The sequence below is a fragment of the Lycorma delicatula genome, chromosome 12, assembly GCF_047948215.1.
Source record: "Lycorma delicatula isolate Av1 chromosome 12, ASM4794821v1, whole genome shotgun sequence".
Lineage (NCBI taxonomy): Eukaryota > Metazoa > Arthropoda > Insecta > Hemiptera > Fulgoridae > Lycorma > Lycorma delicatula.
Genome location: NC_134466.1, coordinates 15418321 through 15437458, shown reverse-complemented (window position 1 = coordinate 15437458; position 19138 = coordinate 15418321). Strand labels below are relative to the sequence as shown.

The 19138-nt window shown below is 27.2% G+C and overlaps 1 protein-coding gene across 2 annotated transcripts in view; it reads right to left on the bottom strand.

Moving 5' to 3' along the window:
- Positions 1 to 575: 575 nt before the first annotated feature.
- LOC142332833 (uncharacterized) overlaps positions 576 to 19138 on the bottom strand; it is a 62552-nt gene continuing 43989 nt past the window's right edge. For both annotated transcript variants that reach the window (XM_075379454.1, XM_075379455.1), the window contains 5 exons: positions 17073 to 17203; positions 12870 to 12988; positions 11759 to 11888; positions 10316 to 10415; positions 576 to 6165 (listed from right to left, as the gene is read on the bottom strand). In XM_075379454.1, coding sequence (XP_075235569.1) covers positions 6068 to 6165; positions 10316 to 10415; positions 11759 to 11888; positions 12870 to 12988; positions 17073 to 17203 — 578 coding nt within the window. In that variant the 3' untranslated portion in view covers positions 576 to 6067. The remainder of the gene's footprint in view (positions 6166 to 10315; positions 10416 to 11758; positions 11889 to 12869; positions 12989 to 17072; positions 17204 to 19138) is intronic.

The window sequence follows — 19138 nt, the reverse complement described above, 5'->3', positions numbered from 1 at the left end:
TTTATTAACAAAATTACTATTAAGTCGTGGAATTATTTAATATTTATTTTGTTTTTAAAATTTAATAAGGTTAAGGTTTTGTAAAATTGGTGTTCATATATGTTGTGTAACTTTTCACTCACCTGTAATAAATGTTTACAACCTGTTTATTAATAAAAATTACTTCTTTCTCATATTAGAGGAAATGAAATAAGACTAAAAATATCAGTCATACTTTTCCCATGTTCTGGAAAACATGAATCAACACATAATTTCTGCCACGATTCTTCATATGGCACTTAAGGCAGGAAGTGTCAGTATAATACAAAAAATAAAACAATTTCAGATTTTTAAAATTTCTTCATATTTAACAAAATAATTCTTTATATAGTTTTATTAATTTAACTAATACAATAATTAAATCAATAATTCAATGCAAAAAAATGACAATTTTTTTATTCATAAAAAATATTAATTTAAAATAAAAAGAATAAATCAAAACTTATACACATGTTCTTGCAAATTTTGATAACCTAAAAAAGTTTTATTTCTGTACAACTTCATATAATTTTGATAAGAACCTTTCCTTGAAAAATTATATACTTGAATAATTAAAAATTTTACTTAAAAAATATACTTTAATTATGACAACATTAACATGATACTTTATTACAAGTTACTGTAGGTTTAATAAAAAAAATTATAGCCAACAGATATTGTAATTTGTAACATATTGTTACAAATTTTGCATAAGATAAATCTAAAAGCGATTTCTTACAAGAGTATGCAAATTGTTAAAATAAAATTAATCTAGGACGTAACTAGCACAGCCAGTATATACATAGTTATTGCCTTGCGAACTAAAGGCAGGAAATTGCCAAATTTCTATTTATTATATTCTATAATTTGAAAGCATATTATTTGAATAAATAAGACTTTGTTCAGAATGAAGTTTTCACATTTTATTTAATAAAACATAATTGAACTGAATTTATAGATGTCAACAGACAGTAAATACTAATTAGCAATTAAAATTTTACTTTGTGTAATTTTATACTTTTGAAAATGTTATAAGATTTATTGTGCACAAAATATTCCATTAAATATGCTTGAGGTATGTTTACAGAAGTAAATGGCCATAAAATGTTAATTTACAGATCTTTAACCTATCCAATTTAATTTACAAATTACACTATTATCCAAGGTTTTACCCGGTCTTGAAATCAGTTTTTAAATACCAAAGTAATAGAAGCCTCAGAATCACATCATGGTCATTGACAAAAATGCTTCTTTACGCGAAGAAATTAGTAAAAGTCACTGGGCATGATATCTAGGCTATGTGGGAGGTGATTAAAACATTCAATTTCCAAATGCCAAGTAGAGCAGTGGTGATTTGTACAGTGGGGGTAATCATTTTTTTGAACCAGGCAGATGCCAAGTGCCAGCATTTTCATCATGCGACATTAACTCAACTGGAACACCTCTTGCATAAAAAAAAAAAAACTAACTGCAATCATATTTTTTTTGAATGAAGCTGTTTTGGAATTATTGATTTTTTGGTATGTCACCATTCTGTTATATACAGAATTTTTTACAGCTTATTTCTAAGTTCCTAACATTATGAATTATTTCAGGAATTAGATAATATAGCATTCAATTTAATTCTCATATTGTCAAATACTAATCTCTATAAATATCTTTAATTTTGTGAAGAGGGTTATCAGAAATCAGATACAGCCTACTACAGCTCCTTCATTCATCGCAAACATCTGGCCTTCCTTCCAAGAATTCATAGTATCACTTGAAAAACATTTTATCAGTTCATAATGTTTTCATTTACACCTGTGATTTGTCAATCGATTTTCATTAAATACTCACCTTTCATACTTAGAAATTTTAGAGATTGCAGGATTTTGAATTGACACTACAGTTTTAAAGTATCACACACAAACTACACGAGCAATGTCTATTCTCTTACTGAATAAGATAATCATCAGCAAAACTAATGATATCAAATTATTAGATAATTTGCTCTTGGCCTAGATGCAGTGTATCTTTTTTTCTAGATATAGCTCGTATTCTGAATTTCAGTGAAGCAAATATACTTATCTCTGTTCTTGAGATAAGAATTTTTGCAAAAAAAAAAATGCAGACAGATGGAAAATTAACTGATTTCAAAATATGTTTAAAAGAACTGTTTTATTTTATTAAGTGTTCTAATTCGTTTAGCAAAATATCTAGCTTATTTTTTATAATCCCTGAATAATAAAAAAATCTTTGTATAAAATAACATAAAATACAACAAATAATTCTGTTAAAAAGAATTTGAAAATAATTAAATAAATACAGTACATTAATACTAAGTTACTAAAAATACGTTCTGTTGCTTTACTATACTCTAATATTACATTTGTCTTTATAATGGCAGAATAGATTACATCATTACTTATTAATGTAATAACAGCTACGTTGTATATCATAGTTATATATAAATACATCACACAAATTTCAGCCAACTAGTCTAAACTGACCAAATTTTATAATTTATTACAATCCAGTCAAATTAGGTTGATTAAAAATAAATACTGAAAAAACTTATTCTTGTGTATTTCTTCACTTATCATAGAGAAATCTCTAAACTAGGTCTTTCCAGATGATATAAAGGTTAAAATACTTGCTTCTCAAACAACTGGTCATCAGTTTACTTCAATTCTAAGCATTATATATATATATATATTTTCATGATAATAACATAAATCATGTTTCTAAAAATATAAAATAAAATATTTTATAGCAGTACAATATATATGTACCTAGTACATAGTCTAAAATAAGGAGAGGGGGTATTTATCTACATGAATTTTATTTGATGCTGTGAATCAGTCCCTTTTCTTTCTTTTTCCTGTTTAGCCTCCGGTAACTACCATTTAGATAATTCTTGAGAGGATGATATGTATGAGTGTAAATGAAGTGTAGTCTTGTACATTCTCAGTTCGACCATTCCTGATATGTGTGGTTAATTGAAACCCAACCACCGAAGAACACCGGTATCCACGATCTAGTATTCAAATCCGTGTAAAAATAACTGGCTTTACTAGGACTTGAATGCTGTAACTCTCGACTTCCAAATCAGCTGATTTGGGAAGACGCGTTAACCACTAGACCAACCCGGTGGGTTGTGAATCAGTCCCTAAGTTTGGTCAAAACCACCCACGACACTCCATATGGCTATTGCTTGTGAAGTAGGATGGAATATGGCAAGAGATGGTGAGGGGGAAAGAGAGAGAGGGAGAAAGAAAGAGAGAGAGAATGAAGCAAGTAAGTATATTTGCTTAACTTTTTTGTTTACTTTTATGTACTGAATTAGTACCTTAAGTTTGACTAACACCTCCGGGGACATGCTGTCAGAGGAAAAATAAAACAAGAAATGTGTGTGTGTGTGTGTGAATGTGTATATATATATATATATATATATATATATATATATTTACCACCCCGCATGCTATCTATGGGATCAAAAATCAGGTCAAAACTGGGATAAATATTAAGCCAAATATTTGTGTCAAATTTCAACTGTTTTGATCAATGGGTTTTCTAGATATGAAGTAAAAACTGATTAGAAATAATGTTGAATATTCTCCCACTCCTAATTACAATTAACTTAAAGTTCTGGAATTTTAAATAATTTGATAAGTACTTTCTTTATATTAAACTTCAATTTTGTACAACCATTACACAAAAATTCAATCTAGGGATAGCCAAAAATCATTACAACTGACAAAATCATCACAAAAATCCATAATGCTGTAAGAACTGATTGCAAACTGAAGGTACATGAGCTTGCTGACATCGCAAACATCTTGATAGATCATGTCCACTAAATTTTAGACAATTTTTTGATATGAAAAAGCTTTCTGCTCGATAGATGTTGCAATTTTTTTAACAGTCAAACAAAAATGTAATCAACCAAACAATTTTTCAAGTGTTGAAAAAGCAATTCTGCTTAGTTTGTTCAACATTTTAAAGCAGAAGTTTAAACACGGATTCACCATTACATGCAACAGTCTGTGGGAGCAGATGAAAGTGTCCAAAGAAAGTGAAAACGGTTCCATCTGGATGAAAAGTTATGGCTATGGTTTTATGGATTCTTTAATTCTCATAATTTGGTCCTCATAGACTAGCTGGAAGAAGGTAAGACCATCACTAGGGTGTACTACTCTACTGGATTGACTGTTGAAGAGTGTATTCAGGCTAAACGTCTGGTCAAAAAGAAACGGTCTTTCACCGTGAAAATGAACTTGTAAAACGTCTTGAGTTGTTGCTGTAAAACTCATGACTTTCACTTAAATGTGCTTCCTCACGCATTGTGTTTGCTTTCAGCAATTAATTCCATTTCGCAAACCTGAAGGAATTTTCCTTCAGCTTGCTGGAGGAAAATTCATTTAAAGTGATGAGGTTAAAGCTGAGACTGCTTATTTTGCAGTGTTGGACAAACCCAATTATACTGAGGGCATTAAAATGTTGGAAAGTCATTAATATTGAATTGCAAGGTGTGTTGGAAAAAAAAATTGAAAAATCCAGTGTACCTAGGTCACGCCAAGAACTTTCCAAATGAAAAGTTTAATATACACTTTTCAAAAAATCCATAAAAATTGCCAATCTAAACGAGACAGATACTCAGAGATTTTACATTTAAAATAAAGTACCATGTTTTTTTTTGCTAAGTAGTTTTTTATCTGTTAGAAATTTTAATGTGATTTTTAAAAGTAATTTTAACAATATCATTTTCTATAAATATAAGCTAACAAATACCAACAGTTTTGCATGCAATTGTCAATATAATAAGAAACACCTATCAATATTCAACAACTATAATACATAGGAACCAGTTTACATAATGTGGCTCCAATTGCTATCTTTATCAACTTCACATCCTACAAGGTTTATGTTCAAAAAGTAAATTGGTTATTAATTGATGTAATGAGTATTTATTTTTAAACAATTTTATTGATAAGAAAATCCTTACTTTAAACTACTTATACTATTTACCTTAAATACCAATATTAAGATATTTGTCATAATGTGGAATGAACTTCTGAATTTTTCTTATCATCAAATGATGCCATGTATGAGAACAGCTAATCTTGCAGGTCTTTTACTATCATCATTGTCAGAGATACAAAAAAATGCTTCTAATAGATTTGGACATGCTAAGTTTGTTATAGAGGGATGATTGATTTGTTTCCAGTCAAAAAATATGTGTTTTCTTGGGTTTGTGGAGTAGCATGCTTCTCAGTATTATTTTGAAGTTTTCTTAAAAATTTTAAACATACTATTCTTGAAATTAAAAACAAAAAAAAACATAAGCGATAAAATGTTAAACTGTATATTCTCATGAATATTTTTATTTAAAAGCAGTATCATTATTAATAACTGAAGATTGACCAACTTCATACATTATGTGTACATTTTCTCTTTCTTCATTAAATTGTCAAACCCATTTTCTCATCTATTATTATCACTTATATTTTTTATCATAAACTTCATTAATCTGTTGAATCTCTGATGATTTAACATTTCTTGCACTCAAAAAACTGATAATGGGATTGCATACAATACGTCTGCAGTAAGCTACATACGAATGAGATTAGTATGCCTATGTGCTCTTGTGGCAACATCTAGAAACAATACTTATTTTCCAAACATGACTTACTTATTTACTATCAGTTACACAATATTAATGTGTAAGACATGTACCAAGTATTGAGGAACAATCAAGTATTAAGATTATATAGTTTAAAGTCCTATTCAAGACTGAATATAATATTATAAAAAAATTCATTTACTAACTACATTTAACCTAATTTAACTGGATTAAAAAAAAAATTTTAATAAGCTTTTTTTTTAATAGTAACAGTAATACTTTTAATCTAAAATTATTTAGTTTCTAATTTAATTAGAAGCCTATTTTTTATTATCTTCTGTAATATCATAAAATTTAATATCGATCATAAATAACCTAATATATAAATAAATTTTAAAAAATCAACTAATAAAACATTTAATTTTTCATAATTAAAAGATAAAATTAGTGTAAATCGCCATTTTTTAAATTCATTTGAAAATTTCGATAAACTGATTGTAATGGAACATGTAGCAGCTCAACCACTTCTGGAAAATTAGGTTCTGTAAAATAAATATGTAAAATTAAAATCATACACATTATAAAATAAATAGATTAATAAAAAAATCCTAAATAATAGAGTGGAAAAAAGTTTAGACACAATATGACAAGATCATTTAACAACCTGACTGCCACATCGATTTTTTGAGTCCTTTTTAACTGGCCATGAGATCCTATTTGGAATATATTAATATATAGTTAAATATTTTGTAGGACACAGAGACTCCATATGGCATCTCATTTTGCATATTTTTCTACGCATATTCACGACATTCTATTTTAGAAATTGATATATTTAATGAACTTTTAATGAATTAATAATTTTATAATTCTTAGGAACTAAATGATAAAAATCTAAAAAAAACCGTGTACAAAGCGTTACTACCTGTCATTTACACATGTGCAAGAGGAAACTTAGGATTGATTAGACACATGACGATGCAAGATTCAAGTCTTCTGAAACAGCTGGTACCTTGACTCAAAAAACACCAAGACAGGATGCAGATGAATCAGTAAAATAAAAAGTATCTGAAGGAAATTGGCTTTACACCAGAAGACACCACAGACAAGATGAAATTAAATGAAAAATTGCTTCACACTGCAAGAAAGAAATTCACAAGACGAACATTTTCAACACCAGAAAGGGCATGGAGATTGAAACGTAAGAAAAAGTACTCAAAGAAGTGCAAGGCCCAAATAGTCCCTTCAAAGAGCCTTGGATAATGAACTGTCTAAAGTGATCCTATGTGGTCATAAAAGATGAAAAAAGCAAAAAGAGTTATAAACTAAAAAGAGTCATTGTACTGCATGTTAAAAACAATGTTCCACCAAATTTGGAAAAAGTATGCTGAGACATTCTGAGAATGTTCAGAGTTCAGTCTTCTATTGTCAAAATTGTTTTTTTATGAAACATAAATTAAAAAATAAAAATGTTTATTTTGGTTGTATTTATTAATTTTTAGTAATTATTTATTATGTAACCTTAATTTGCTTGATCTTAATTTTCTTAAATATTCTTGATCTATAGTAGTTTTTAATTTAATGAAAAATTATATTTTGATAACATTTTCTGTGTAAATAATTATTATTCAATAAAGCTTACTGTGTTTTTATGCAAGTACTTTATTTATAAAGTAAAAATTGAGCAGTTGCATATGTCATTTAGCAAGAATCATATAAATAAAATATAAATCAGTAGCAACAAACCATTAACAATCTAATAGGATCAGGCAAATTGTAACAGATTTTAAGTAAGAAACCTTATTATTAAGAATAACTAACAAAAAAGATATTAACCTCAACAATTTTTAATTATATTTCTACTTACGGAATTAAACAGTAAGAAAAAATAATGCTCCACTGGGTGGCTATGAAATCCCATTTAGTTAGGATCTCGCATTTTAGGGCCATAAAAAATTACTATTATATTACTTTCTTATGATGAGAAAATATGAAGTTAGTATTTGATGAAAACATACAACGACCAGTTGAGAACAATTAAGATTTTTTCATGTGGTCTATTACTAACACTAGCTGAGACTCTATCATGGGCATCAAGTTGTTAATTTTTGTGTACCAAATATCATTTTACTAAATAATAAGCAAGAAAGTAAAAGAGGGAAATAAAATAAGATGGAGCGGGGAGAGAGAATTAAAAAAAAACAGATGGAAAATGTATTAGTTAAACTGGCTGAGTTATTCAGTGTTCCTAGTCCAATTTTTATCTATAAACCGGCGAGAGGGCTCGCATGAATTAAAAAAAAAAAACAATTAGAAGAAGATTATTTTAAACTGTATTTATATTACTTTTATCCCTAGTGTAATATTTTATGAGCACGTAAATCATAAATCAACTAACTATTCCTACAAATTGGGGGAAGGAAAATGTTTAAAATTTCAGAGATGTTTCTATGAAAGCATTTAAGAAATTCCGTCTGTTTTAATTTCATTAACTGAAATTTTTCATTAAAACGCATCTTCAGATAGATATGACTTTTCCCAAAATAAGAAATTGATTTTTACTTTCTGTTTGAGGAGAAAAAGAAACCTTCCAAAGACATGTTTCAAATTCTATTTTCTTCCATTGAAATTTTTTCTTTATCTTAAATACATAAAACTAAAACACAGTTTCACCAAAAGGCTGATCAACTTTAGTTTTTGTTTTCAAATTGCATCCTAAACAACTAACTGCTGATTTTTTTTTATTTAGAGAAATCACTAGCAAATAATTATATCAAGTGAAAACACAAGATGGCATAAAAACACACACATTTGTGTCTACACTAAATTAACTTATTTCTATTATTCTGAAATTTTGAAAATCGAACAAAGTTAATATATTAAAAACCAATTAATATGGCTGGTTAAATAACTTTATTCAGAAAATTTTATTACAACTTTCTCAGAAAAAAAGACACAAATAGAGTGACAGATACAGGGCTAATGCGGAAAATGGTCACAGACAGAAATATTGGGCTTTTGTTTCAGTTTAGTATGAAATGCAAAGATAACATGAATATAATATACATTCTTAAAAATTTACACAAGACTAATTACATATACAGTATATATACATATATATATATATAAATAGAAATTGTTAAAAAAATTACACTGCTTACTTATAAAACAAAAACGTAAAAAAAAATAATGTTTTTATTAAATATTGGGTATTATAGAAAGAATGGCTGATACTGATAATGAATAAACCAAAAGAAAATGTACACTGTTTTACAAATTTCACTCGTAAGAATTGTATATTCATTTGCAACAAAATATGATTTAGTTAGCGATTCCAACATAAAATATTTGTTCAAAATTATCTGTATATTAACTATTCAATATGAGCTTATGTCAAGATCTGGGTAATTCTTCATGTTAACTAACTAATATTTTACATTATCAAGCTTTTACTTTACAATTCATTTTCAATTGTAAATAAATTACACAGAAATCTTAGTTACTATAAGAGCTTATATGACTGAATGGATTTAAATGAAATTTTACATGCATATTGACTCTTTTTTAGGATAAACAATGGCCTATTATTGCTCAATTACTAAAAGGGTAAAGGTTAAAAGACCACAGCAGATAATTTTGAGTCAAGTTTACTTATTCTCGTTAATAACCGAACCTGTGTTGGAGTAGTTTTACTTTTGCAGCCACATTTGCCTTTCCTTTATGGTGAAAAGAAAGCAGTTTCTTTACATTGTTTTAAAATAGCATTCAGTGTCCCTAGTCCAACATCATAATCGGAAGCTATCTGTCAATGTGTCATACTGGTATGCTCAGAAACAGAAACAATTTTTGAATACTTTCTTGGAATTATGTCCTTCACTATATATTCAAGACAAACAGAATGAGACACAAAAAAAATTTTATAAATAAAAAATGAAATAAATTTTCATTAAACACTACTTATAACATCAGAATTGCTAAATAACCAAAGAACAATAACCTCACGTTACACAAACAACTTAAAGAACGAGTGTGGTCAAGCAATCTACCCTCAACAGGTAAATTCAATTAGTATGGCTATAACCAAAAGATTTCCTGTGTTCGGATTAATTTGCGCAATACTGTACAGTCAAGAATTGCAAGTTGTTTCTATCTAGTAATAAAAATTTGTTAATTACAAATCACGGTTTACTACACGGTTTACTACACATGTTCTATTCTATAGATTAAATAATTATATTAAAAAATCTGAAAGAATTTCAAATTTGAATTTAATCAGATTCCAATTCATCTGAATTATTAACGTTCTACTGCAAATTGGTTTCATCTGTTTAGTTTTTTCTCAATGCAAATTAAAAACAATTTTTCAAGTGACAACCATTACCATCTCATTATCCCTTTGTAAAAATTTATTAGTCAACTCAATGGAATAAATGATGTTAAAATATTTTTATTCAAATCAAGAATTACAAAATATCATTAATAATACCACAAAGAACCAAAAATATAATTTCTTTAACCGACTCTAGATTTTCCAAATTTACAGAAAGTTTTTGAAAGTTTTGAAGAATATTTTTCCTTCTGTAGGATTTCAATTAATTTTGACAGTATGTTGGGAACAAGTGTTAAAAACAGCTAAGACTATGACAGTTTTTAGAAAAAACTGTTTAAAAATATAACTAATCAATTATTTACCATTATCAGGTGTGATGAATCCATGCCTAATTAAAAAGTCTACAACAACAGGGCAACTAGTAGTCTTAAAATCAGATGATAACACTCTTTCTAATGCTTCCTGAAAAAAAAAAACACATTTAACATACTATTAAACTAATTCAAATTAATAATACAGACTAAATTAATAATAAATAAAAAATGTGATTCTTATTATTTGCATCAAAATGAAAAAGAGCGAGAGAAATTTATTTATTTAAAAAGTTATTCATACATCTTTATAATTTTTTCAAAATTAAACAATTTTGAATGATAAAGACCAAATAAAATCAGAATTTTTGCAATAAAAAATAGGTTTTATTTACTTTTTATATAGAGGTATCCAAGTTAATGCATGTTTTACATTGAAGTATAGAACAAATCCTGCGGAGATTAATTATAATTATTTTTAATTTTATTTTACACAACTCGATTGATTTGTATGATATTCTGGAAGTTTCCAGATTATTGTGTGGCTTTCTTGGTTAAGGGTGCAGAGGAATCTGCTTCTCTTAGTCATGTAGTACGTGAACTTGCAGCTGGTTACTTAGACTGCCAAGGAAGAGAATGGTGGCCGAAGGTCAGTACTGAGGAGCTGTTAGTGTTAATGACTGGATCATAACATAATAATATGGTCTGGTCAAACTTATCAACATTATTCAAAGGAAGATTAACATTAACAATATGCACCATTCCAACATATCTTACACGACTAAGTACCATTTAGCAATTAAGTGGAATTTCACGCTTTAAGAACTTATCAACATTAATTCTGTAAATATTATCACTATTTGCGGTTTTCAAAGTCATGTTGCATTCAGGGAATACAGACTCGATCAACAGCAAAAAGTATTGTAGTAATTTTAAAATCATTCGTTCAATTTATTCAATGAATTTCTCTGTTAGTTTGCATTCAGTATCATTCATTTAATACTGATAAATTTGTTAATATCTTAAATTCTGCAAATTTATACTTTTCATTTAGCAATCGGTTTTTACTCTTTTTGACCATACAATTCCATATAAATGGAATTTATGGTCAAATAAATTTACCTCTTTTACCTCCTTCAAGTAATCCTTGAGGAATAATTAATTACAACGATGCAGGCAAGAAAACTTGGAAGGTTTTAAAAAGCAAATAGCTTCAATGTAGCAGAATATATATCGATAAACAAGCCAAGAAAGTATTCTTAGGAAAGGGAACCGCATTTTCTTTCATTTTTTTGAGGGTCCTCTTCCATTGATAAATATAAAATTACAACAGAAATCTAACAACCAGAATAAACTGACTTTTGAATACATTAAACATATAATAATTGAATCAAATTTAGCACTATCTGTTGCTATCTAAGGAAACAAAAAACCACATATATTTTTTAATTAAGTGTATTTCTTTATATCGCTTAAAAAATAATAATTACATACTTGTGCTGGAAGTAGTTCAAAAGTCTCAACTTCTCCATCATTATTTTTTGGAATGAAATCTAAAGGTAATTCTAAATCAAAAATGAATTCTGTATTGGGAAATAATCCTCTTTCACTTTCATAGAAAAATCTAAAACAAAAAATAAGTTACATCTATTAAGCTCTAAATAATAATAAGTACATTTTTTATTTTTTTCCAAATATTTAGATTATCTTCATAAATACGAAGGGTATGTGCATTACATTACCCTTCATAAATATCATGTTATTTGAGTGGAAGTTATTTATTATAATTATGTAAAGTATTGCTTTATATAAGCACATAAATGAACACTTATTACTACTACTATTATATGCAAATGGTGCTATTAGGACAGCTAGGAAGTAAATAAATTTAAAAAAAAAATTTTTATAAGAAACTTGTAACATTACTGCAACATAAGATGATTATGTCTGTATCTATCTATACATTATCAATAATTGTAATTATTACCATATATATTAGCAATATTACTCTTTATCATACTATCTAACCATTAATGAGTTTTATTTATGGCATTTCTGGCCATTAGTAATAACATTTATAACTATGAAAAAAGCAATTAAAAAAACAGCTACGCAAAAAAATCTAATCTTCTTACTTAAAATTCTTTATGAAAAGAATTTCCAGCAATTTAGCTTAAATTATTTCTTATATATATATATATATATATATATATATATATAGGGCAGGATATATCCTGTCTCTACATTACAAGTTGAGATTACATGATCTCAATAGACTACAAATCTAGATTGATATATCAGAATATATTCTGACATATTAATCTCAACATACAATATATATTCTCAATTTATTTTTGTTTTACATGTTACTTAAATCATTGTCTTCATTTTCAAGCTTTATCCTCTATACCTCATTAAATTAAAAAACCCTGGATGGCTCATTGAATTTGTCCTTCTTCATTTGGATTCTACCATAAATTTCTCTCATTTTCAGATTTTTTTTTGTAAAAAGATCTTCATTTTACATTCTCATATAATAACTAATCAGATAATTTGTAAATGCAGTTAATTAAAAAAAAAAAAAAAAAAAAAAAAAAAAACTTACGAAACACAACCACCAGACCTAACAGTTTTCATCATTTCAGGAGTGACAGAGGCTTCTTCTTCAGCTTCCTTATATGCAGTCTCTAATACACTAAAGCCAACCGATAACCCTCCACCTACCTGTAAAATTATATATTAAAAAACTAATTAAAAAAAAAAAAAAAATCAAAAAGCATAATAATAAACAGTCGTACTTAAAAGATTTTTGCTGCATCAATGAGACAATGATGTCAAATTTTAACCTTCTCAATCCAATGATTAACTGAATAGATGTGTCTCTTGCTGTAGTCCTATTACGCTTAAAATGTGTGATTTGTCTTATAATTATATATTTAACGTCCTACGTTTTTGTTAACGTTCTTTAGAGTATTTAAATACTTACTTTTGTTTTTCTATTTGTGAACTTCCATCAGATACATTTATTTATTTACCAGACGTCCTAGGTTTTGATTGATTGCTTACTACTTGGATAATATATCATGTATTTCTCTCCTCCAGATTAATTGGTAAGTGTATATATTATGCATAAAGACAATAAAAATAATTTTATGTAAATAACAACTGGGAATCGCTGTAACTTAATTATTCACATGCATTTCTGTCTGATACAATTTTTATTATAACATAAAAATTTTTTAATAGTGTTTATCTACAATATGAAAATAATAATTAAAAACATAAATAAATTCATAAGTACAATGTTAACTAAAAATAAAAATGTAAACACTATAATAAAATGTAATTTAACTTAAAAAAGTTAATTTACTAATTAATAAAATTGAAAAATCATTAGCACAAATAAAATAAGTATTTATTTTTCAGTACAATCCCTGTTTACATTGATATACTTTTCTGAAGAAGTAACAAGTTTTTGCATTGTCACTGAAAAAATCTGGTGGTCTTTCTCAGATCCAAGTGGCCACAGCATCCTTCACTTCATCATCGTTGATGTAATGATTACCTTTGAAATCCCTCTTGAGATGAGGGAAGAAGTGGAAGTTGCAAGGAGCCAAATTCGGCGAGTATGGCAGATACGGAATGGGCTCAAATTTCAGCTTGAGGAGAGCCATCAGAGAGTTTGCGCAGTACCCATCACACACAGAATTTATGATAACCCCGTTGCTCGATAATATGGCCTACTTGTTCTTTAGATATGCCTAACTGAATAGCGATGTATTGATGGGTGATTCGCCGGTCACTTTGAAGCAAATCATCCAGCTCCTTTCAATGTTTCTCTTCAAAGAAACTGGTCGTCCGCTGCAAGGTGCATCCTCAATTGCTGCTCTACCAGCTTCAGTCACAAAATTTCAATGCCCAACTATTCATCAAAAGTTGAATTTCTGGGGGAATTGTCAGAACTATTTGAAATTGGACAAGGGTTGACAAGGCTTTCACCATTTTATTTAACTGTGTCCTGGGAAAATAATCCAAGAATGGAGAACAGGAAAGGAAAGGTACAAATATCATCTACGGTTCAAAAAATAAAACAGAAGTTGACTTTTTTTTCAGATGATATAGCCACATTAGCAGAAAACATTAAGGATGCTAAAACCCAAATAGAGGTACTTACAATTGGAGAAAGTTGGCCTTAATATCTCCTTTGAAGAACTAAGTTCATCATAACACAAAGATAAAAACAAATTATGGAACGACTCAGCCAAGAGAAAAATTTATGTACTTAAGAGAATGGATTCAATCAAACGACCAAGAAAAAGAGTCCGAAACAAGAAACAACGATTACAACTCTAACAAACAAACATTTAAAAAACATAGACAACAAAAAGTTCATTTCGACCAAGGCAAAAATAAGACATTATTGCACAGTAGTGACACCAAAAGTATTGTACGCAACAGAATGTCATTGGATGTTTCAAAGGATTAAGAACTATATAAAATGGAAGATACAATGAGAAAAAGAAAGCTCAACTACTTCGGACACTTATACCAAATGGATGGAGTAAGGCTAACTAAAACTATCCTACGAATTATGTAAAAAAAAAAAATAATAAATAAGTAAATAAACCAGTGGAATTTTGTTTTATAAACATAAAAAACCAGTAAGATACTGAATAAATGGACAGCAAAGAATAAACAGTTCTGAGCAGAGGAAGGTACAGACAAACATCAAAAAGTTTAAAGGTTTTCAGGATAGTATCAGAAGAGGACAAGTGGGCTAGTTAGAGGACAAAAGGAAAGCAGCGACAGTTAGAATGAAGAACTATTGGGAGCCTGTAAGATTGGGAAGAGCGAGGAGAATAAAATTTAAATACGGATTATACATTTTCCATTGATTGGCCTGAATGAAAAAAATATATCGAAAAGAATATAAGAGTATATATATATATTAACCACTTAAATTATTTTATATATATATATATATTTATAAAATAACTACATAAAAGTGCAACCACTAAAATAAGCACTTATAAGCGATATCTGTTCTAAATTTCTTGAATCATATAGGGAATTTTAGTGATGTGAAGTGGAACGTAACGTTTCACACCCATTTTTATCTGATAATTTTATATTGTTAGTCATATTATTCTATTATTTATTCTACTGTATAATTTATTTATAGTATTAATATTATAACCATTAGTAATAGCAATATTTTTATTTCTATTTCTTTGTTTAGAGAAACTTTTAGCACATTTAAGGTAATGTATGGCTCTATATAAAAGTGCATTAAAAACAGGCATCTTTTGGTACAATGGATGAAATGAATTGTAATCATTTGAAGAAGGTTTATGATGTATTTCTAATTTTATTTTGTTATTTATTTTATTGTTATATTTTTTTATATCTAAAAAATTTTAAATGATTGTAATTTTCTATTTCTATAGTAAATATTATGTGTTCATCAATTTTATAAAATTTATTTAATATTGTATCCGACTCATTTTGATTACTTTCATTATATATGATTATGGTGTCACCAACATAATGTTTGCATAACATAATATCTTGCTGAGTTAGAATCTTGTAAAGTATATTGCAGGTATCTAGAGTAAATCTGTAGGTACATTTCTGCCATAATTGCTGAAAATGGTTCACCCATCGCTAAACCAAAATGTTGTTTATGACACTGGTTATTAAAAATAAAGAAACTACAATCACAACATAATTTAATCATATCAATTAATTTGTTTATAACCCTGTTTATTTAAATCTTTATTGTTTCTTAATGATTATTAAAATTTTATTTATATCTATATTACAATACATATTACTAATATCTAAAGATATAGATTTTGTATTATTTATTAGTAATGTTAATTTTATGTAAAGTATCTATAATATTATAAACACTTTTTAAAGTGTAAAGTGTAATCTTAGTGTAATTTGATTAAATTATTTAATGTATAGGCCAAAAATTTATTTATTTAAAAGATATGTTGGTGAAAGGGTAAAATCAATTAATGGTCTTATTGGTGTATTTTTATTTTATGTATTTTAGGTAAAGCTTTCATATATAACGCATATGTATTAATTTTTATTTTAAGACAGGCACACCCATCATTATATATAAAGAATATTATATAGAAAAATTTTGAAGTTTATATAACTAATGATAAAATAAAAAATAAATTTAAAAAACCACATGAAATATTTTACTTTAATTTTTTGACTATATATTTTTATAATATGCGACAATTTTAATATTTTTGAGTTTAATGTGTGATTTTAAAAAGTTTTTATTAACTGATGATGAGGAAACCCTCGACAGTGCTCTTAAAATGGAAAAATAATAAGCATAAGGTAAGAGGCATTAATGAATTCTGTACTGTTGGTGGGAAACTGTGTTTGTTATATATATATATATATATATATATATATATATATATATATATATATATATATATATATATATATATATATATATATATATATATATATATATATATATATATATATATATATATATATATATATACAGGAAACTTCTGTCTTTGGTATATATATATATATATATTAAAAAATCCACGTTTACATAATTTGGTAATACAGAATAATAAAAAAAGGTAAAATCACACCAGTAAAAGTTTAACGACTAAAAACAAATCTTTTTAATTTCCTATGGATGCAGCTTAAATACCTAAAATTCTTCTTAAAATATAAAATACAGTATTATTATATCCTAACTGACTAATTTTATACTAATTATTAATTTTGTTTTTCTTTATGTGAAAATTAAATAATTTACCATGTTATCCCATCTTCCTGGCCAAGTCTGTTTAGTTTTTGATCTTCTTTGTAACCAAATGCATAATCCTTTTTCAGGATGGTTTACATAACCATTAATATCGACACCGTAATTGCAAATACCAAATAGACCTAAAAAAAGAGGCAAATAAATCATTAAATAATATAGAATAACAACAAACAACTCTGTTCAAGTCATTTGATAAAATATAAAAGTAGTAACTTTAAATGTTTTTTTTTATCTGGTGGCTCTGATTTATGGAGCTTAGCCTGTTCTGGGCAATTTGGAGTATTTATTTCATGTAGTACGCAGATATGCATAAAATTAAAAACACTTCTTTTTTTCAAATTACTGTCTTAATCATGCTACAGTGACCTAAGTCAAGCAATTCCATACGGACTACTATACAATACATCTAGTAAATTTCCCTCACAAAGAAAACTTAAAAAATAAAAATCTTAGTGTTCTATATAATTGTTTGGTGTGCTCTTATAATAAATAGATATTCTAATTTTTTCGTTTAACGCTTCTAAAATTGTAATTTTATACTCTAATAATTTTTTTTTATAGTTTCATTCATGTAACAATACAACTATTATTTGATAATAATTATTATTTTTAAAATAATCACTATTATTTTTATGTAACATGGATTACAATCATTCCATATTTTTTTTTTAATACACTGATTGTAGTACCGGTTATGTATGTCCTGCATGAGCATTTACGGTAAGGTGTCCTATTCTTTCCTTAATTTTCCTTCTGTAAAGTAGGTCCCAAGTATAATTTACCATAAATTTAAAGTGATACTGGTTTATAAAGGATTGGTATGGTTGGAGCCTAAACAAGATAGACATTTGTATAAGTGATAACACTGTTAGATAACACAAATAGTTCTATCAATGACTTATAACGGTGGAAGAGATGAATGTTTACAAGTTATGGATGTCCTGGAAATGCACCAGTGGAAACACGAATACCAAATAATAGAAAATTTTAATGATGAGAATTGTTTGCATTAAACAAAAATATTGCACCAACATGTTAAATTTATTGTATTTTGTGATGTACTGATCACGGTTTCCCTATGATTTTTATGCTTCTGTAAATCAAATATTTAAGCTGAATTTTCAACAAATGAATAATCCGTTACTGAATTCAGTATGTATATGAATGAAGACCTTTGTCTTGGATTTGAATTAAACAACATTAAAGGATTACAAAAATACATGTATGGCTGCGATTGGCCATCAGGTTCACCTCAAAATTGCAACCAAAATTAAAATTTTATAATTTATTTACAAAATAATGGAATAACAACATTACACAGTAACGGTGTAAACTATCAAGTTGGTTCATGCACACTAATGTAAGGTTTAATAAAATGCATAAAATAATATAAATTTTATAAATCAAGTGTAAGACCCAAAAATGGTGGAAAAACTGAAAAAAGAGTATATGCCTTAAAACCGCCAAGACATGAGATAAATAAATTTTATTAACTTAGCATACATAGAATGCCAATAAAGATTTATTAAAACCATAATAAACTAATTTGTGCCAGCTGCAGATTTTTAAAAAAAAATTTTAAATTAGAAAAATGAGTAACTTTTTAATTGTTAATAGATATCAAAAAGGAACCGTAATGTAAGACTATAAATTATGATTGACATAATGTGTGAATGCTGCTTTGTTCGGTAATAAGTAATAATCAGAGGTAAGTATTAGAGATAATAACTTTGTTAGAAATAATTAATAATTGAGAGAATAGTAATAATAATGTTTGTTAGTCAAAGTCTTACTAGAATTTTCATTAACAACTGATTTTATTATAAATTTTAAGATGGCTTCAGTCATTAACTTCTAATAAATATCAGAATTATCGAGAGAACTGCACCTGATGATATTTAACTTAAATTATACCTAAATTAAATAATTTGGTAGTTATAGATTTATAACAACCAGGTTATTGTGTGTGCATTTTACTCATTAGCATTCTGACTTCACTTCACAGCCTTCAGATTCCATGATGCCACTCCATTAAATGTTCTAAGCGCTGAGAATCA